Genomic DNA, 21209 nt, shown 5'->3' with positions numbered 1-21209 from the left:
ATCAAGTGTCTGTCCACTCCAGAGCCCCGAGGAGAATTGGCAGGGCAGCTCCTCCGAGATTTTGGGGCCACAGTGAACTAGGGAGGGCAAGAGCCAATGCTGTGCTGGGCAGAGGCTTGGAGATGAGGCACAGGGATGGGATGCAGCCTGGGCAGGCAAGGTGAGGACAGCTGCTAAGGAAGCGAGCCGTGACCTCTACAGCAGCTCAGTAAGGCAGAGGGGACACTGAAGGGAATCTCATGAACACCTGTGTCATACGGCATTGTTCTTAATGAAAATAGGACCATGACACAATCTTCCCACAGTATCTGTGTAGGATTGGTTCCAGGACCACCCCCAGGATACCCAAGTCCATGGGTGTTCAAGTCACTTATATAAAATAGTATATTTGCGTATAGCCTATGCAAATCCTCCCATACACTTTGAATCTTCTCTAGATGACACAATACCTAATACAATGTGCAGAGCTGTTATACTCTTATTAGAGGGAATTATGTTCTTGTATGGAATAATGTCTTTATACATACTGAGATACAACCATGATACTATGCAGTGATCATATAGGGCACGTGCTTTGTTACTTTGAGTTACTTTCCTTAACATTCAGATCCATGCCATGCTACCCTGCTCTATGTCCCTCTTCCTGAGCTCCCCTTGCTAATGTAGGTTCAGCCAGAAATTGCAGAAAACTAGAGGGTGGGAGAGAAAACACGATATCTCTCTCATCTAGTATGCTTTGTGGTTCCAGTCCCTAGCCCCACCCACACCCCCAGCTTTCAGACTGACTCTGAAGGAGTCAGTGTCCCAGAGGGACACAAACAGCTTCTCCTAATGTTGTAATCTCTGAGTGGTTCCTCGGCTCTTCCATCACCTGTATAATCAAGTTGCTGTATTAAAATGTTTGAAATGCTGGGTATGGTGGAACATTCCTGGGTAATCCCAGCACTTGGGAGGCCGAGGCAGGAGGATTACTAAATTCAAGACCAACCTGACAACTTAGTGAAACCCTGTCTCAAATAAACAAAATGTTTGAAATAACTACAGTGAATTGCTTTCCTGACCAGACCTTGAAACTGCTTGGGCAGACCCATTATATAGACAGTGTTTTTTAGCTTTCTGTATGAACCACACTACAGTCAAACCCCTAAAGTTAAATTAGTCCCCAAGCATGCACATTTCTTTAGGAGAAATTTCTAGAAAACTATATAAAACCTGTTTGGGACCATTCCCCCCACTATACAATAAGATTGTACAAATTTACACTTCCTAAAATCTAAATCTAATTGTAATTCTTCCTTCAGGTTTTTTGTTGTTTTGAGACAGTCTCACTTTGTAGTTGAGGCTGGCCTTGAACTCAGGCAGGGCTCGTACTGGCAGCAATCCTCTGCCTCCTGAGTGTTGGGACTACAGCTGCGCCCCCTGTGACTGACCTTTGGGCTCTCCCATCCTCTTTGCAACAATCATCTTTCCTTAGTCACTATTAATAAATTTAATAAAATTTATTAATAACCATGTAATTTTAGTCATTGATGCAGCAGCATCAATGTCAATGGGTATCACCAGAGACCTCCAAGAAACGTGCACTTTTTTGTTGCCATTATTTCCTAAACATACAACTATTTACCTAGTATTTACAGTGTATCAGGCATATACGCACACACATACACACTACAAAAACACTACACTACTTCATTTTATATAAGGGAAACAAATGAAATTCACAGATGGTACCTTTGGGTGGGTTCTCTCCTCTCCTCTGCAGGCTGAGAGATGACTGTACACTCAGAATCTAAGACATACATAACTACTCAGATTGTTCAGAAAGTACTAGTATGTCCCTAAGATAACCACAATCTTAAAAATGTACATCGAATATTTTGCCCAGGTGACACACTGAGTATTTTGAAAAAGGTTAAAATTTATTAATAATATTTAACATCACATAGTTAATTCAACTAGTTCTTTATTGTACACAATGACAACATCTTCACCAGACTGAGTGCTCAAGGGTTTGAGGTGATGCATATCTGGCACACCCCAGGCAAAGATTGAGGTACACTCTTATTTACACCAGACAGGGCAGCAGCAACCAGGGGACCACAGTCAACATGCACTGTGTCCAGAGTTCTGGCTTAGAAACCAACAACACGTCTTTAATAGCCACACACATTTAAAACATGTAATTTTAGTTAAAATTCATTAAAATTAAGTTAAAATTCATCTGTGCTTCATGGATGTCCTTTAGTGGTTGACAGTCTATTGGTGGCTTTTGACTTTCTGTTGTAATTGAAGGCAGCGACACTTTAGATAATAACTGCAGATGGACGCAGCAGAGCTTCTTCAGACAGGCAAAGCCAGGCTGCAACAAACGAGGCCATGTCCCCTTTCCTGTTTCTTTCCCAGGAAGATCTGGGCCATTCTCACTCATTTATACCCCAACTTGTTCAAGACACTGTCCTCAGCTCTAGTTTGAAAACGTACAAAAACTAAGTTACAACCGAATTGTGAGTTTCTGCCCATTTGTCTGTTTGATTCTATTTTCTGTATCTTATTTAATAATGTTACAAAACCATTCCCTTTGTCATAGTATATCAAGATTTTTAATGTTTATGATTATTTTTATTTTGGGGCAGAAGTGGGCTTTCAGATTCAAATTCAACTGCACTCTTGAAAAGAAACCTGGAGGCTTTTGTGGCATTTCAGTCTCTGCCATGAAATAAATACCATGTATAAAAAACAACAGGCCTGGAGACCAATGCCAGCTCAGCCGAGGGAAGCACGCTTGTCAGAAAACATTTACAAGACATTTACAAGGAGAGATTTGCTAGGAGGGCACAAGCACACCAAAAATGTTGTCCCTGAGGCTTTATTTGTTTGGTTCATTAATTGCTTCATTTTGGTTTGAGGTTGACAATTAGATAGAATTATTTAAAAATTTGGTGGTGGCTTCCTTTATCTTGTTAGACAGATGACCGACCGCCCTGAGAATAAAAATAAAGACATCCAGGCAATGAGTCTACTTGAAATGATGTCTTTGGTTTCCTTTGGTTCACATCCCATGTCATATTGCCCCAGGGAAGTCTCTGGACAGAGCAGTCAGGTGCTGTGGTTTCTTCAATCCATGGGCCCAGCCTTAGTCTCTGTTTATGCTTTCCATATATGTTCAAGACTGCAGGAGAGGGAGCAGCCAGAAAGCTGATGCTTTGCCTTTCACTCACCCCAAAGAGGCTTCCCTTCTCTTCCTGCAGGCGAATGAGGTATTTCTAGAAGCTAGTCAACATCGTTACCTTTCCTCCTAAACTAAACTGATCTATTAATGAAGCCAATTCTGAGGATACCGTGTATAGCTATCTATATATATAACAAATTAACAAATATAAATATATTACATACAATTGATCACATAATGAACAGCAGACCTACTTGATGAACTAAGTAAGTTTCACATATAAATTAAAATGAAAATACAGTATTTCCACTTTTGCAGGAAAATATTAAAAAATAAACTCTAAGGTTCCCCTTTCCCCAAAGGTCCAATGCTCACAGAGGATCTGCACACCCACAGTTGAGATGCAGAGACAAACCCAATCACAGGATGTGTCAACTCGTGGCTTTGGTTTCACTGCCTGGATGGGGAATTCCTTGATTCCAGAATAGTAAATGCTGGAATCCACTGGGCAACATTCTGAAACATGTCCAAGAAAGGATGCCCCAGGGATACTCATGAGATTTTCTTCCCCTTGGCACCCCTCCGCCCTTCCAAGTTGCATTCAGGAGGAGCAGGCTCACATCATTAGTGGAAATCTCTTAGACCACTAAGTGAAGAATCCATCTCACTGTTCATGCAGGGAGATTCTATCTAGAAATGTCACGTTCGGCTCCAAGGTGAGGCAACCACATCTTCAGGACGGTCCCCAACTAGTAGGATTGTACAGGGGCACGAAATTTGGCCAGAGCGTGACGAAGGACTGCATCTAAAAGTCAGCCAGTGGGAACGGTTTGTGACCATAGTGAACTCTGTAGCTCAGGAAAGGCAAGGTTCAGGAAGCAGACGCTACAGTGAGCATATTCAGAGACAAAACTAGTCCGCTGGGGTCCTCTCTCTGCCAAAGGAAAGCTAAGGGGTCTGTCTCTGACACAAGGAGTAGACACTGTATAATTTAAAACAAGGAGAGGGGAAGCAGAGATGCTCCTGATGATCTCAGGGACCCTATCGCTGTCCAGCCTCACGGATGCGGCAGGCCACGGCAGTGATGAGGGCCGCTCCCTTCCCGCTGCCGTCCTCTGACTCCAGGAAGCACACTTCACATTTCGGGGCCAGCTCCTTCACTGTCTGATGCATGACTTTGGCAAAGCTGGAGAAAGTTTAAAAAAAAAAAAAAAAAAGGACACAGGAAAAAGCATGTTAGTCAAGCACTGATTCATGTCTTCAGAAGTGCTGGAGATCCAGGAATAAATAATACAGAGAAGGGTGACAGCTACCATGTGGTAACCCTTCATGATGTCCTGGGTACCAGAAAATTAAGACTGGGAGATACTAGTAATATGCCCAAATTCTACATCACCGTGGGGTCATCAAAGATTAAGATTTGACTGAGATAAATGCCTGGAGATTCTGGTAAATTCTGCTCTTAAAACTAATCAGTGAAAGAGAAAAGGTTGTGAGTCCTACACCCACACTTTGCTGTTTACAAACTCTGTAGAGGAACACCAAGACCCATGTGTGCAGTTTTATGTTGTCCAAGGGCCAAGCTTCATATTAGACCCATGTCTACTTCAAAATGCAATTGAAGAAAAAAGAGGTGGGTGTATAGGGTTGCTCTTAGGACATTAGAAAGATCAGATTTTTTCCATATGGGTTTTGAAAAAAAAACTATCACTAGCCAACCCAACACAGAAGGGTTGGGATATCCTACCACCTATAAAGGACAGACACCAAGCTCTAAGGCTGGTAGCTGGGTTTCCATCTCTGCTATAGTTTGAGTCCAAAATATTCCCCAAAAGTCCATGTGTTAAAAGGTTGGTCTCTAGCTTGGCACTGTGGGGAGACAGTAGAACATTTATGAGTTGGGGCCCTGTCTCTCATTCTCTTTTTCAGTTCGCAGCCACAAGTGTGCAGCTTTACTCTATACACACTCTGCCAGGATGTCCTGCTTTTCCACAGGCTGAAAAGCAACAGTGCCAACCAATCATGGTTAGAAACCTCCACAACCTTCAAATAAAACCTCTCTTCATAGGCTGATTATCTCAGATATTTTATTACAGTTACTGAAAGCTGACTAACAAGTCCATCTCCCAACCCATTTCTGTAACCCAGGCTCCTATTTTCACAGTGACACCAATCATCAAGGCAAGGGGCTCGGATCTTCTATGCCCCCCTCTTTTCACTATAGTGTGGACTCTAGGAGAGACTCTGAACTCCCCAGAATAAACATGGAATGCAGGTCATTGTTCCACCAGGGCATTTTGTCCTCCCCTCCATCCTGTGCACACTGCCAGCCAGGGCACAAGTCTACCCCTTTGACTCCTAGCTGAAAAACTTTCAGAGTATTTGGCACTTCTTGACTTTCAAACAAATTATTCAAAAAAATATACACAAGAGAGGGAAGAAGAAAGAAGCAAAATAGTGACAAGAGAGAGAAAAACAGAAAGAAACAGAAAAGAAAAAGTAGAATGAAAAAATTTCAGCATCTCTATCATGAAGGATGGCTCAAAGGAGCAGGCGGCTTTCATCACTGCAGGCCAAGTACTCAGTCTGTAGCAATTACTCTTCCCTGTTACAGCAGCCATTGCCAATACACAAATGTGAGCATGGCTGCGTTCCAATAAAACTTTATTTATAAAACTTTATTTACTAAAGTTGTCAATGGTGTTGTCAAACCTCTGCTTTAGACCATAGAAAAATGTCTTGTTTGAGTCCTACAGTGTATGTTTACAGGATATTCATAGCAGCACTGTATGTAATAGTCAAAATCTAGAAATGAACCAAATGTCACCTCAACAGATGTAATGACATAGTAAGGTATGATATACAAAATTAAAGAACTATAACTACACATGTCAATATGGTTACCTCTTCAAATCATAAATACAAGCTGGGCACAATAGTGCACACCTATAGTCCCAGTTACTTGGGAAGCTGAGGCAGGATTGCTTAAATCTGGGGTCTGTGAGGCTAGCCTGAGCAACATAGGGAGCCCTCACCCTGAAGGAAGAGAGGAAGACAGGGAAGGAAGGAGAGAGGAAGGAAGGAAAAAGTAGTATAAAAACCATACATGCTGTGTGAAAAAAGTCACAGATACCCCATGATTCCATTCATAGCAGTTTCAAAAATAAGTATAGCAGACATTTATACTTAGGTACAGGGGGAAATTGAAGCAAGAGACTGGTACACCCCAGCTCTAGTCCCTGGCAGAGAAAAGGGGGTGCATATGGGAGGGGCTCACAAGGAGGCTTCCAGTGCTGCAGGGTGAAACCCCGACCTGTTTCTGATTGTTAGCCTTCAAACTACAAACATTAAACACACTCTGGCATGGCTGATATTGTACTCACTGAGGATGTAGCTTGTAGAGGGTCCCGTCCACACCCACTGTCACTTTGAGGGTGTCCAGCCCACGATTTTCTCGTATCTTGTCCACCACGGCAGCCATGCCTGCACCACAGAGCTGGGCTGCCCGCCGCGCCACCACGGTGCACACCTCCTTGACGATGATGCTATCGTCACAGGTGCTGTCAAGCCCCAAGTGATGCAGAATGGCACGGACCTGCAGCAGGGCTAGGCAGTCACTGGCAGGAAGGAAACAGCGAGTGGTGAGTCAGAGGCTGGCAGTCCAGGCTCCAGGCCCAGCTCCTTTACCCATAGAGGCTCCCCAGGGGCCTGGCTCCCAGGGTCCAGGCCCTGCTCCTGAACTTAGCACACCGCCCATGGCATGGTATCACTCTGACTCTTCCCGAGACAGACAAGAATATAAACACATGGCCACACAAGGTAGCACTGCCATATAAACAAATATTCAAAACAAAAGGTAGTTCACTGTATATTCGAAGGAGGCTCACTGTCTATATATTCCACTCATGCCAGTGTGTGGCAGTTTCCAATTGCAAAACTCTTTCGTATCCTTTCTCATTGGCACCCAGGGGTCTGCAGGATGTGGACACACCTAACCAGCATCAGGCTCCCCTCCCAATCCTGGGTGATCTATATCCTGCTTGTGCACTATTTAGGATAGAGATGTAAATAAAACTGCAGCAAGAAAATAAACACAACTATATGCAGTGAAGTATTTTAGAAACCTGGATTCATCTCCTTGCACACAAAACGACATGCAAGCTAGAGTAGACCCTCTGTATTCACTGGTACGGAGGCCCGAGAGGTCTATTCGTGTCAAGTTCCTAGTCTATTACCTGAGAGTAATGACAGCATTAGTTTTTAAAGGGCTCTAAAATTCACCATTCCAATTTGGTGCCCACTTTTCTGCCATTAGACTGGAGAAGCAAGGTTTTGCTCGAATGGGCCGCCTCGTGGCTCATTGCTGCCTGATGACCCCACCTGTCCTCAGTCCTGGCTGTCTGATTACAGCAGCCAGCAGTTAGGAAGGACCTCCGAGCACAACACAGACACTTTGTTATAACTTCCCATTTCTGTTTCCATCTTGTTAGCAGATTTCTTTCTAGCTTTGTTATTTGGTTTAAATTCTAACACTATCACTTTTCATGGGCTCAAGCCACGCTGGACAGAAGCTTTCAAGAGAATGTTACATACCGAGGTGCTGACCACTAAACTGACCTTTGTTTAAGCCACACCCTGAGCTCACTCACTGTTGCTGTGGAAATTCTTCAGCTTGTCTTACACAGGAAAAAGGGAGCACACAGTTGCACCAGCCCACAGATTCATACCTCTCAATCTGAGACAGAAACTTGGTTTCAAAGATTCCCCTTGTCTTAAGCCGCTCCGAGATGCGGCCACGGAAGAGCAGTCCACGCTTAGTAAAATCGATGAGGATGTTGCGGACAATCTCGCCCAGATACATGCCGCTGATCATCTTCTCAAACCTGCAGTTCAAATCACATTCATGAAGGTTAAGCAGGAAGGTAGGGGGACAAAGTGGAGAGCAGCAGCCTCCTCTAGGTAGGAAAGGTGCCACTGATTCACTAGGGTGGGTTTCCTGGGGGCCTCCCATGGTGATCCACCACCACCTGACCATGGTGCCCTAGACCCAGGAGGCTCCCTGGATGGACCCCATCTCCTAGGCTCATTTCCTTTCCAGGGCTTATTTCCCGCTGCTCTGGAAAGAACACACAGCAAACTCCACCATGCCTCGGAACGCTGAGTCTTAATCCTGCACTCCACTAGGCAGGTAGCATGCTTTCAGTATCACCAATACCCGATCAGTATCACCCAACTAACTAACTAGTGCCTGCTGCAGGTCCTCATCGAGGCCACTGGAGCTGGAAGTGGCTGTGACACGGACTGAGGGTCTTCTGCCTTTCCCAAAGTCAACCAAAACCTGGTCACTGCCCCATCTCAGCTTACTGCAGCCGCTTCCCAGAGGCATTTTAGTCTGGGAACTGTATGACAGACACATGTTTTATGAACTGCATTCTGCAGGACTAGTGTCCCCAGTTAATACAGGTAGCAATCATTACACACAGCTTCTTCCTAATGAACGTGTGTTCGAGCTCAGTCTCTTGGACCTCTCCATCACCACTCTGCCACTACACACTGGGTGCCATTACACTGGCAACAGAGGGTACCAGATGCTGGATGGCTGGTCCTTCCTGTCCAGGCCAACCCAACAGTGCTTCTCCCAGGGCAGTAGGTGGTCTCACTTTCCATTTACTGGCTCTCAAAATCTGAGTTTCAATGGTTTCCTTCCTGTTCTCCAGGGCCTCGGGTACAGAGTGCTGCTTACATTTGCTAACTCAGAATTTTCCAGGTATTTCTGACAAGAAATGCTTCTGGGAAACCCAGTAGCAATTCAACAGAGCAAGCATCCTGGAGGTTGTGCTTAAGACTATGATCGCTCCATACCTGGTTGGGCCTCAGTTCTCGCATGTGTGCCTACCTCTGTTTGCCTGGATTCAAGGAGAGCTCATCCACAGCCACATCGAATTCTGTGCGGAAGTCATCTAAGCACCCATTGTCCCCAAAGGCCCCCCACTCCATGTTGACACACATTCGCCCCTCTTCTCCGTCCACCAGCTCCACGTTACGCATCTCCTCCATGTAGCAGGCGTTGCTGCCCGTGCCTGCAATCACAAGGGCATCTCACTCACACCTGCCTCCACCCAGGAGAGGCCGAGCATCCCCATGCGGGAAGGGTGGCTGGTGTCCTTACCAACGATGAGGCCGACTTCACAGTGAGGGTCTTCGTAGCCACAGGTCATCATAGTTCCCACTGTGTCGTTCACCACTGCAACTACGTCCAGGTCAAACTCCTGAGAGAGCAGAAGCAGATGTCCAGTCCACAAATGAACCTGACAGTCAACTCTCAGACATTTGCCAGGGAAATTTGCATGTACATAAAATAACTCATGCTATGGTCACTCATCTAAGACTCAGCTCAAACGTCCCCTGCTCAGAGACCTGGTCCCTGATTGCCCTGCTTAAGAACACTGTCCTTATCCATTTCATCACTCTCCATAGCCCTGACAGCACCCCCCACCAAGTCAGGGGGTTTTGTTTATCAAACTAGATCTAGTGGTCACTCACGAATCCTTCTGTCCAGAGCAGAGTAAGGCACAGGAGACACTCAACCGCTGCTGAGTGACTAAGTTCACTGCCCTCCAACCTAAACAACTGAATTCAGTGTTGCACCCACTCATGGAGTATGTTTCGAGACCAAAGAATCTGACACAGGAGGTCTCACACTGTGTCTCACCTACCTCTCGACGGTGGATAGCTTCCTTCAGCAGGGTGACCACATCCTCACCCTCACAGCCAGAGGCCTTGAAGCCTTTTGTCCACTTGAGGAGAATGCTCTAAAAAAAAAAAAAAAAGAAATTCACACATGTGAAGAGACAATGTCAGAGAAGGGCTCCTGTGTCATTCCTGGAGGCTGGCTGTACTTGTAGACCTCAACCTCACAGATCAGATTCCCTGCACTCACCCACAAAGGATTGGAAGCCCGTTTTTCTTTTCCTTAAAAAAAAAAATGTATCTATCTACCTATTTATTTATTTGGAGTCAAGGTCTCACTATGTAGATCAGGCTAACTTTGAACTCACTATGTAGCCGAGGCTGGACTCAAATTCTCGGGAATCCTCCTACCTCAGCCTCCCCAGTCCTGGGATCTTAATCTGTTTCTAAGGTACTCACTTGGATTTACTGAGTACCTACTGTGCACCATGTCCTAGGCTAAGCACTCATTTAACCCTCACAGCCACCTTGTGGAACACTTACACAATCGCACCACTTTACAAATCACTGAGGCGCCGAGATAACTTGCCTATGATCTACAGTTTGCAGATGGGAGCAGGACTCTCTTCCAGGCACGCAGACACAAGTGAATGGGCTCATAGTACTGAGCAAACACTCCTACACATTTGTTTCCTGTCCTGGACAAAGCAGCTAACTCCGTCCCTGCCCTCTGTTAGAAAAGTCAAGCGTCTCTTAATTCTGACACTATTCAGTGCCCCTGCCACAGCAAAGGATGACCAGACTTTGCCATCGCCTCACATTTCTCAGTGGGGGAAGCTCTCCACCACCCAGAGTCCTCTGTGCACCTGTCTTCAGTGTGGTCCTCCTCCAAAGTCACCTGGATGGCTTTGTACCTGAGAGACATGTTTGCCTCCGGAGCCCTGTGTTCTATGGCAGTCATCAGAAACCGGCCCTGGTATCCCTGGTCCCTTTCCCAAGAGGCCAGCACACACCAGCAGCAGGCTGTGGGCTCACTGCCACCCACTCCCATCTCCAGGATGTCTTTAGTGGTTCATGCCCAAGAGCCTGGCACTTCATCAACCCAGGTGTGTCCCAGAAGATTCAGAACAAAGTACATCAGCCCTGTGAAGCCCTGGTTTAAACACCCACATCCTGACAAGGGAACGCGTGAGGCCCCGAGTTCCATTCTCAGCACTAGACAATGAAGTCTACAGAATGTCTGAGTAACATCAGCTCAGTAAATGAGCTTTGTAACAAGACAAGAACAAGTCCCAGCAGCTGAGGAGGTCTGCCCACAGCCCGAGGTGCTCACGTACAGCTGGATGCCCCGGGACTCTGCCTCTTCAGCACCCCACTTGCTGACGCCTCACAAGCAGAATGAACTCACCAGAGCCAATAGATGGACTGCCTCCCACTGTGCTCCTCCTTTTCACAATTCTAGACTTAACAGGTACTTCTTACAAAATAATGAAACACATAGAACAAAATCCAGCGAGATGATCTATGATCTTACAATTCAGATTAAAGTAAGGCATCTAGGTCACCTGATAAACAGACAAAGGACATACGCCTGCTGATGCGGGAAGATAGCATTTGCTTAAAATGCAATTCGGTAGGAAAAGCCTGCAAGTATACACACGGGAGTGTCACGCTTTTACCTTCCTACTAACTGGTCTTTAGATTTGTCTATAACATAAAGAGATTTTTTTTAACCCCCAAGCCTTTCAAGAGTATTATTTTTAAAGAAAAGTTATCCAAAACGACCTTCTCCAGACTTTTCCCACCTACCGCCCATTCTTCTGGGCTCCTGCAAACATGTGCTCTGTGGCCTTCAGGCTGCAGCATCCCATCCAACATGTCCCAAAATGCAGCTCTTACTCCCCTGAGCTTACTTCCTCAACCCAGTGTCTCTGAAGGCAGCAAAGGCAGCAACTGCATCCATAGTAAACCATACACCTGTGGCCTGTGCGTGGGCTCCTTCTACATGACTGACAGAGAGGAGCGACTGCTCGAAAAACCGTACTCTGAGTCCACAGCCCTGGTCCAAACACTGCCCACTCAGTCCTCTACTTTTTGAGAAAGAACATCTGGGAGCACCAGACCTATACCTACTTGCTTCATCCACCCAAGGCAAGTTGGAGAGGAAAAAAGCAAAGACAGGACCAGAGAAGAGCCAGAGCATCCACAGCAAGAGACAACAAAGAGCTCTGAGCCATAACAAGGAACAAGACAACATACTTTGTCAGCCATGAGGAACCACTGTGGGTATAGCCAGATCCTCTGCTGGGAGGCTAACCCACCTGCAACAGTGCCTCCAACACTTGTTCAGTGCTTTGTGCCAATCACTCTGGCGTTTTATCAACCTGGATGTGTCAGATTCTAAAGAAAAAAGCACATCCCTGCAGAGCCCGGGCAGCCACATCCAGACAATATGGACACACAAACACCCATCTTAGAGGGTTGCTGTGAAGATTAAAGGAGATCATGCATAGAGAAAGCCAACGTAGCTTGTGGCAAAATGTGCCTATATTGTTTGAGTGCTATTTTGTTTTTGATCATTGTTATTGTTCCAAAGACTACTGTAGCCAAGCTAACTTATTTAACTTCCAACAGCCTCGATTAACTCATCACCACCTGGAAGTTCCCTTCCCAGTGGTCACTCAGGCCATTCTTTCCCTTCTGCTTAGCTCAGCTTTCTACCTGCCTCTAAACCTGTGCTCATTTAGTCAATAAAAGCCCCCAGACAGTGTCCAGGGGGGTAGTGTTACCTCATCCAAGCTGTTCTGCTGGCATGGGAAGGAGAAGGTGAAACCCAGAGGCAGAGACACACCCTTCATCCCCATGTACTCCAGGAAGTCAGCGATGCATTGGACGATGTGGTCAAAGAGCTGTAGGGACAGATTGGGGCACTCAGCGAAGGGTCTTGGCTAGGGCAAGCTGCCTCCAGCAGGACCTGAGCCCAAGCTCAAGGTCTCTACCCAGAGGAAACCCAAGCTCAGTCCCAGACCCAAGGAGAAACTAGACTGACATCCTGGGCCACTGAGCCCTCCCTGGGACCTTCCCTGAGCAGACAGTGCTGTCCATGAAGGAAACAACTCTACCGGGCCCTCCTGGGGTGCCAGCCTGCCTCACCTCCTCCCCGGTGCCATGCATGACCTCCTGTGGGATGGAGTAGATCTTATTATGCATCTCCACTCCCCGCCGCTTCCCATTCCGCACACGAACCAGCAGGACCCGGAAATTTGTTCCTCCAAGGTCCAAGGCCAGGAAGTCCCCTTTCTCTGGAAAACCAAACCAGGAAAATAATGAGTTGGGGTGGTGGAGAGGGACAGAGTTCACGCTCCTTCCCCTCAAGGTGGTGAGGGGGTTTCCCTAGAGCTCCTAATTCCTCAGAGGGGAATGGAGTGATCCCCCTAATGGAGAAGAAAATGAGACACCCAGGCTATATCCCGGTTGGCTATTAGTGGTCCTCAAAGAAGTCCATCTGGTGGGGGTCCGAAAATCAGAATGAGCTCTGCAGAACACTGGGGAATGCTGACACACTGCACCTAAAACTATCTAAATACACCATTGTGCCAAGTCAAATGCCACACTGGATTAGACTCCAGAATAGAAAAGAAACAGAGAGCACAGTTTTTTAAAAGAGGTTGAAGGGAACTCTTCTAAAGTGAGAACCCCTCCCTTTTTTGGCAATTCCAGTGACCCAAATGCCTCAGATATAGTCCTCATCCAACCCCGAGGCAATTTTGGGAAGGAAGCTTCTCGTTCCTCTCATGGATGACCAAGATCTGGCTGAACTGGCAATCACTTGCTCATGGCTAAGGTGCTAGAAAACGTTGAGCAGAACATTTTTTAGAACTGGAGCAAATCCCAGCTTCAACCGCTGGAACCGCACTAGCCAGGCAACAATGATCTGCTTATCAATCATTTTCTCTGAACAGGGAAAAGACTAATTTTTTAGGTTACCAGACCTCTACAAGAGGTCAAAAACACAAACAGGAAATATAAGTTTTGCAGGCCATGTAATCTCTGATTCAACCCTTCAACTTCAGCAGGTAGTATGAAGCTAAAAACTCTGCATAGATGGATAGCATGGCTGTGCACTAGGAAAAACTCTATCCACAAAAATAGGCAAGGGGCGACCTGGCCCATGGAATATAGTTTTCAGACTTCAGATCTAGACAATTGTGATGGTTGTGAGAGATGGCTTTGGAGCCTGAAGTCTTAGTTTGAATTCCAGCTCTCACATTTACCATTTGTATGATCTGTGGGGAGGTTCATAAATTTCTCTATGCCTCTGTTTTCTTCAAACATGACAGTGTACCAATTAAGGAAATTAACTTCTAAAGTTTTAAAAGTTAACAAATACTAAATGAATTAATAGACAGCGGGTGTGTTAACAGTCAGCACTCAGTAACTACTGAGTAACACTGCTGTTTGATTTTAGCAGAGGAAGCCCTGGTTGGCTGTAAAATAGCTGAAGAAACATTCTGACGCAAACAACCCAGGCTTCTGCCCAGGGAGGCCCGCTGAGCATCAGCGCCAGGCCAGGGCCCCTGCTGCTTACCTGTGCCATCGGGGGTGGCACACACATAGGTGGGCAGCATCTTCACAGGAGCAACAGTGTGTGTCTCCTTGCTTAGACCTCGCTCCATTTCGACCTTCATCCTTCTCTTGATCTCCAGCAGCTGTTCGTGGCTCAGCTTTAGAGGCTCAAGGGTCTTCTGGCGGGCTCGGTGTTGGTCAGCCAGCCGATAAGCCACGGCAGTCACCATCGCGGCCCCTTTCCCACTGCCATCCTCAGAGCGGAGAAAGCGAACATCACAGTCGGGTACCAGTCTCCGCACAGCCTTGTGAAGATGCTTAGCAAAACTGCAGGCACCAAAGGGGGTGAGACAGGTGTCCACAGTTAAGGGCTGTGGTGCAGAGGCCTGCCCAGGGGCTAACTGCCTCGACCCAAGTGTTAGGAGACTCGTGTGGGTGCAGATGCTATCCTCAACCTCCTCTCTTCAATCTCCTAAATTAGGGGGACACAATGCAAAAACCCAGGTATTCACCTGTGACCACCCTGCCTGAGTTCATCCCCCCTGGAAAGGAAAGGAGTCTTCTAACAAACCACTGTCCCCTGCATACAGTCACACAAGACTTCCTCTTCCTCATCAAGCTGGTCTGTGCACCAGCTCCTCTGCTTAGTAAGCTGCAATCAATCTCAGCCAGGGCAGCCCAAAGGAATCGGGTGGCTCTGTTACCCTTGTATTTTCATGATTATCCTTCATTTCATTTGCTGTTGCCTGGGAAAGGCACTGAACAGTATTAGTAATGCCCTTCTTCGGGCCTGTTTCTGCCGATTCCAAGAGTGTCCAAAGAGTTGAACACAACAGGCAAATTCAGCAAGAAACTCTCCAGGTGGTAGCCACTTTGTGCCAAGGTCTTGCTATGCATGTGTGGTTTGTGGGTAGCACCTCACTGTTAACAAGTTCCCCGTATGATTCATGTATATACTACAGTTCTTGAGGCACTGGACTGGGAGACCAGGTACCTCCAGGTTAAAGTTTTCCCAGTAATCCGTTTAGTTAAGGAAGGTCCATTGACCAGGTGGCACTCACATTAAGAAAAAATGAAGGAAAAATATGAGCACAACCGAGAGGTATCTTCCAGGTCTCAATTGAAATCTGAGCATTTGGGTATATACGATGGGAAGGATCAAAACATAGACAAGGTGGAATCAATTTAATACTCAAGTCAGCCAAAGAATAACCCATTACGGTTACCTACTAGGTTGAGGATGGCCCTTGGCAGAGGACACAGCCACTAAGTCACACAACAGTAAAGAACCAAAAGCTAATTCATAAAGAAGAGGGTAGCAGGGAGAGCACCCAGCAGAAATCACCTCTTCTCACACCAGGATGGCAGCTCCCAGCTCCCACCTGCCCCCAAGGCCAGGTCTACTCTACACAGACCCTCAACCCATGGAACTCATGCTGAACTGGCCCATGGAGTCCCCAGCCCCAGGTGCTGGCAGGCCCCCGCTACCCGCAGGCGGTGGGGGCTGACTCACTGAGGATGCTTCTTGTACACAGAGCCATCCACCCCGATGGTGGAGCGCAGCCGGTCCTCGCCCTTGTTTTCTTTGAGGCGCCGCAGCACAGCAACCAGTGTGGCTGCACACAGGCTGGCGGAGCGTGTGGACACGATCTGGCAGACGCGGCGGGTGGCCACACAGTCCTCCTGCAGGGGATCCAGGCCCAGCCGCAGCAGGACCTGGCGGGTCCTCTGGATGCCATCCTTCTCCCTGGGAAACAGAAAGACAGGGTTGCAGACAAGTGTGTGGCCACTGGGGACTGGCGAGGAATCCAGAAAACTCCGTGTCCTGGTGCAAAGTCCCTCCTCACTGCTGTGTAGGTGGGCAGGGAGCAGAGGGGCATGGGGATAACACAGCCACCTCAGGCTTCTCTCCCATACCACTAGTGCTCCTTTTTCCCTCTAATAGAAACAACTTAGCATTTCTCTGTGTGTACAATGTGAGGACAAGGCCTTGTTCATGGTGCTTTACACCATGAATTATTGAGCGTGAGTTGGGCTGTGTGCTCATATCAGCACAGACAGACAGAGTCTGTCTCCATCCCCAGCCACTTCTGAACGTGGAGATTCAGCTGTTTTTCCCCTGAAGTGTTCAGAGCCTCTCTGTGCTGGCAGCTGCTGGGAAAGAGCTGGCATCTGGCTGAGCTCCCTTCCCAGGGGAGGAAATGCCTAGGGAGTGGGAACACTCTTCTCCTGGGGCCTGGCAATAGGAAGGCACAGATCCTTTGGGGTTTCCACTTACAACAAAATCCTTAAACCTTGTTCGCTGTGCCCTTCTGTTTTATAACCACATCCTCTCTACATCTGGCCCCTGAATCAACAGGACCGCCTCCATCTAAAGAGGAAATCTCAAGAACAGACAGCCTAGGCCCAACTCTTGTGATATTGTTTCCTGAAAAATAAAAATTGGACCTCACTCCTGCCCTGATAGGCTGTAAATGGTGGGTCTATCCCTGGGCATCTGAGGCCCTATTTTTATATATTAGGAAGCAGGGGCCAGGATGGGGCCCTTCTGTTGTTTTTATTTGTTTGTTTGTTTTGTTTTTTTGGTACTGGGAGTTTGAACCCAGGGCCTTTGCACTAAGTTATAACCTCAGCTGTTGTGTGTACATTTTTTTTTAATTCTGAGACACAGTCTTGCTAAGTTGCCTAGGCTTGGCTTGAACTTGCAACGTTTCTGCCTTGGCCTGCCCAGAGTGCTGGGATGACAGGTGGGTGCCACCATGCCTGGCTACGATAGCCCTTTTAGAGAACTGCTGATGAGGAATGAGATGTCCGGAGTTTCAGGATAGAGAAATGGAAGCTGACACAAGCAAACCATTACAGTGCCTTCTTTGATGCCTTCAGCATTTAAGCCAGTAAAACACCCTCTTGGGGCGTTTCACTTGGGAGTCAACCAATAACAGCTCTGAGTCTCTTCAGTTTCATTCTCAACACCAACTAGCATGGAGCCCAGGGAGTGGAGTATAGTGACAGGCAGCAACCTGTGAGACCCTCTGTGTAAAAGGCAGAGCCAATGCATCTTCCTTACCCCCTAACACCTGTTCCCCATCCAGAGGCTGAGTGAGCGGAAACTTACTCTTCAATATCCGAAACATCTTTGGTCTCGAAGCTGCCTGTGGTGAGGAGCCCGGGGCTGAGCTTCCCCTGGAACAGCAGCTCCTCCTTGGCCATCTTCACCAGGATGAGCCTCACCAGCTCCCCCATGTACATCCCGCTGATCATCTTCTCAAACCTGTAGGAGACACAGGCAGAACAACAATGCCCCGTCAGTGAATGCGGGGACACCTGAGCGCATGAAAGGACTTTGGCACCGTCAAGCAATCCCATGTGGGGCCAGGGCTGTCCCTGGTGCTGACAGCCCTACCCTCAGCAGCCAAATGAAACATCCAAGCCAAGCAGGGAATGTTCTAGAACAATCTAAGTCATAGGTAAGTTTTGTCTAGGAAAATGATTTTTACAACTTCTTCAGCAAGAAAATGATTTTTAAAGTCATTTACGAAATGTGACGTAGATCACTGGTATATTTTTTCAAGGAAAAAAAAACAGTTCAAGAATCTGGGGGTAAACACACTAAAAGTTTGTGAGCAGGTAGATGAGAAGAGGCAGAAGATGTCCCTCTCAAACCGGGAAGGCACCTGGAGTGATTTAGTTTTCCAACACTAGGGGACACTGTTTTCTTTAGAAATTGGGCTTTCTTGCTAGGACTATTGACAGAGGAAAGGCCTGGCCATTTTTTCTTTTTGACAAAGAAGGTCTCTTGGAAAGGATCTGGGTCTTAGAAAGTGGCACATGGAGCCTGCCAGGACTAACCAGGGTGGGCTACAGGAATAGAGGACCCTAACAAGAGTTGTAGAAAGGATTTGGACATCAATGACCAGAGAGAAAACTCATACCCCAGAAAGATATTTGCTCACGGCCCAAAGTAGGGTCAGAGCTAAGGGAGAGCTGGCAGCATTGCCCTGCACTTGGGGTGCATGAGAAATGCAAAGTGCCAATACAGGCACTGCCTGGCCTCCACAGTAAAGACCTCACATGTCTGCTTCAACATCCTCTCCCCTGAAAGCACCCTGGTGTTGGGAGGGAGGGGGCATAGCATGACGCTATCTATCATGATTTCAGGGCTGTCATGGCCAGCGATTTGGGAAATGTCCTTCCAACCTTTGTCTGATAGATGGAAAGGCCAGGGGTATGTGGCCAAGTGGCTGGCAAGTTTCCCTTTGGACACTTCAAAGGACACAGGGCTCCTCAGAATGATGAGTGTGTGTCTCACTAATAGAGGCGGGCACTGAGTGAGTGACTTCTCAGCTCATAAACCTCTCATCACCCGTGGCAGACACAGTGTCCTAAGAACGTTCAAGTAAGTGGACTCGCATTTCAACATATGAGGGAGGCTTGGAACTGAAAGAAATCCTGCGAATAACGCAAGGGCTCTCTGGTAAAGAGAAAGGCAACCCAGTGCCGATCCGGTTTCCTCTCCAAGTAGAGATCTGCCCTAAAAGCTTTCAAAAATGATCACAGCACTGAGAAGACCACAGAGGTGCCGCACACTCAGGGTGTTTTGAACAGTCTTCAACACTTGCTGTGTTCCTGCTTCAAGCTCCTCAGCAAGAACATTTGGCAAACATGAAAATGAGATGATGTTGTGTAAGAATCAAAAGTTAAAAAAACCCACGTCTAACCAGGCTGCAGTGCAGAGCACTCAGGGTGCGAAAGGTCGGGGCCCTCCTCCAATCCACCCTGGCACATGGTTGAGCCAAGGCTCAAGGCAGAAGCCAAAAAGGCTCCTTCACAAGCTTGTCCACAGGTCTTGTTCACCTGCTGGCACTGGGACTCAGAAATGAGTAGCCACCTGTCACAGCTGTCTTCTGGGGCACTAGTGGGGCGACAGCTACCATGTGACTTCCAGAGACCCTAATCTTAAACATTTATATATGACTTTTCCATGTTGCTCACAGGTTCTATGGAAAATTTAAAGTACAAGGATCACACAATTAGAACATGACCTTCTAAAGCGACTGCCTGAATGATGATCTGGTTTACCCACTTTAATTTCAGAGCCATGTCAGAGATTTACAGTCACAAACATGCCCCACATCACAGCTGCCTTTGGCAACCCTTTGTAGATAATGTTAAAACTATAAAGAAAACATGAAAACAAGCCCCCGGCCAGCCCCAACCCCTTTCCCCTGCATCCCCCGCACAGGAAAGGACACTCACAATTGCTTCCCAGGGTTCAGGGAGCCCATGTCGATCTCTTGGTCAAACTCGGTGCGAATGTCATTGAGTGCGCCATCGTCTCCAAAGGCCCCCCACTCCATGTTGACACACATCCGCCCCTCGTCACCCTCTACCATGTCGATGTGGCGCATCTCCTCCATGTAGCAGGCGTTGCTGCCAGTGCCTGGCCAGAGCAGAGGACCAGTCAACACTGGAAATCCCTGTCCTCCCCCACCTCATCTCCCTCTTCCTCCCCACCAAAATGACCGCACCACTGTCTTCACATGTGAAGTACAAAGAAATACCCAGACATCGAAACTTCTTTCCTCTATAGTCCACACCCAAAAGCCCTGGACACTGGACTGCCCTCACACTCTGTGCTCACTCACCCACAATAAGGCCAATCTCACAGTTCTGGTCATCATAACCACAGGTCATCATGGTCCCAACTGTGTCATTCACTACAGCTACAATGTCAATATCAAAGTCCTGTGGGATCAAACGGAGGGCACACCATCACAGAAGGGACACAGATATGAAGAAGGAGAAACAGTAACGAAACACACTGCTCCAGTGTAACCAGGACGCCCCTTTATCAGCCCAATGCAGAGCCAAGGAAGACTAGAGCTAGGAGTCTAGGCTGAGACTCAATCAAATAGCAGCCACTCGCTCCCACCAGCTGTCTCCATCATGGAAGACAATCTTCCTGATAACATCCCTGCAGTCTAGTTCATAGTCATCACTGCCCTAAGAACTCACCTTGGCTTCTCTTTCTTCTCCCCCTTCACCTCTTTTCTTTCTCTTCTTTCTTTTTTTCCTCTCCCTCTTGCTCCCCATTATCTCTTCCTATGACAGACTGTCCCCTCTCTGCTCTGTTCTACTATCATCTCAGTAACATTTTTACTTGAAAAATAATAGCCAACTCTTCTTCGTGGTGAAGGAGTGAAGGATTTGTCTTGCACTAAGGCTGATTACTTTCCATCGTGCTAATCTCAGAACCTCAAAGGCATCTAATCACATACAAAATGCCTGGGTAAACACAGGATAGCAGGGAAGAAGCCAACTTCTCCAAAACCTTCTTGGTTGAGTGTGAGGACAGAGCAAGCCCAACAGAACCTGCAGACCCCAAGCCTCTGCCCCACTCACCCCTCTCCGTCGGATGGCCTCTCGGATCAAAGCCACAATGTCTTTGCCTTCCACGCCACTGGATTTGAATCCCTTGGTCCACGAGACCAGGAAACTCTAGAAAAGAACCAAGCAGTAAATATTGAGTCCCCACACTAAACCACAGAGCACATTCCTCCAACTGTCTTCATTAGTGGGAGGTCACTCCATTAGTGACCTCTACCACTGAGCTAAGGTCAGAATTGAATTTATAAACTGCCTCTCACTAGGCCTAGGAAGGAGAAACATAGGCTTCAGGCTCATGATCCACTGCCCCTAAGAAGGGGAAAAAGCAGGTTATAAACTGCCAACGTAAGAGACTCACACCATCAACTGCCAGGCAACCTTCTTATAAGGATCTTTC

The 21209-nt window shown here is 47.2% G+C and overlaps 1 protein-coding gene across 1 annotated transcript in view; it reads right to left on the bottom strand.

The window, feature by feature from the left end:
- Positions 1-1898: 1898 nt before the first annotated feature.
- Positions 1899-21209, bottom strand: part of Hk2 (hexokinase 2) — a 63184-nt gene continuing 43873 nt past the window's right edge. The window contains exons 5-18 of the mRNA XM_003468966.5: positions 20828-20923; positions 20071-20170; positions 19682-19865; positions 17541-17696; positions 15939-16172; positions 14448-14752; positions 13013-13161; positions 12649-12768; positions 9886-9981; positions 9339-9438; positions 9066-9249; positions 7897-8052; positions 6553-6786; positions 1899-4355 (exon numbers count right to left, since the gene is read on the bottom strand). Of these exons, the coding sequence (XP_003469014.1) occupies positions 4211-4355; positions 6553-6786; positions 7897-8052; positions 9066-9249; positions 9339-9438; positions 9886-9981; positions 12649-12768; positions 13013-13161; positions 14448-14752; positions 15939-16172; positions 17541-17696; positions 19682-19865; positions 20071-20170; positions 20828-20923 (2259 nt within the window). The 3' untranslated portion in view covers positions 1899-4210. The remainder of the gene's footprint in view (positions 4356-6552; positions 6787-7896; positions 8053-9065; positions 9250-9338; positions 9439-9885; positions 9982-12648; positions 12769-13012; positions 13162-14447; positions 14753-15938; positions 16173-17540; positions 17697-19681; positions 19866-20070; positions 20171-20827; positions 20924-21209) is intronic.

This window comes from Cavia porcellus, unplaced genomic scaffold (assembly GCF_034190915.1).
Source record: "Cavia porcellus strain 051 isolate PalLab524CR breed Dunkin Hartley unplaced genomic scaffold, mCavPor4.1 scaffold_18, whole genome shotgun sequence".
NCBI lineage: Eukaryota > Metazoa > Chordata > Mammalia > Rodentia > Caviidae > Cavia > Cavia porcellus.
Note: the sequence above shows the minus strand (reverse complement) of the source record. Positions and strands in the feature narration are given on the sequence as shown.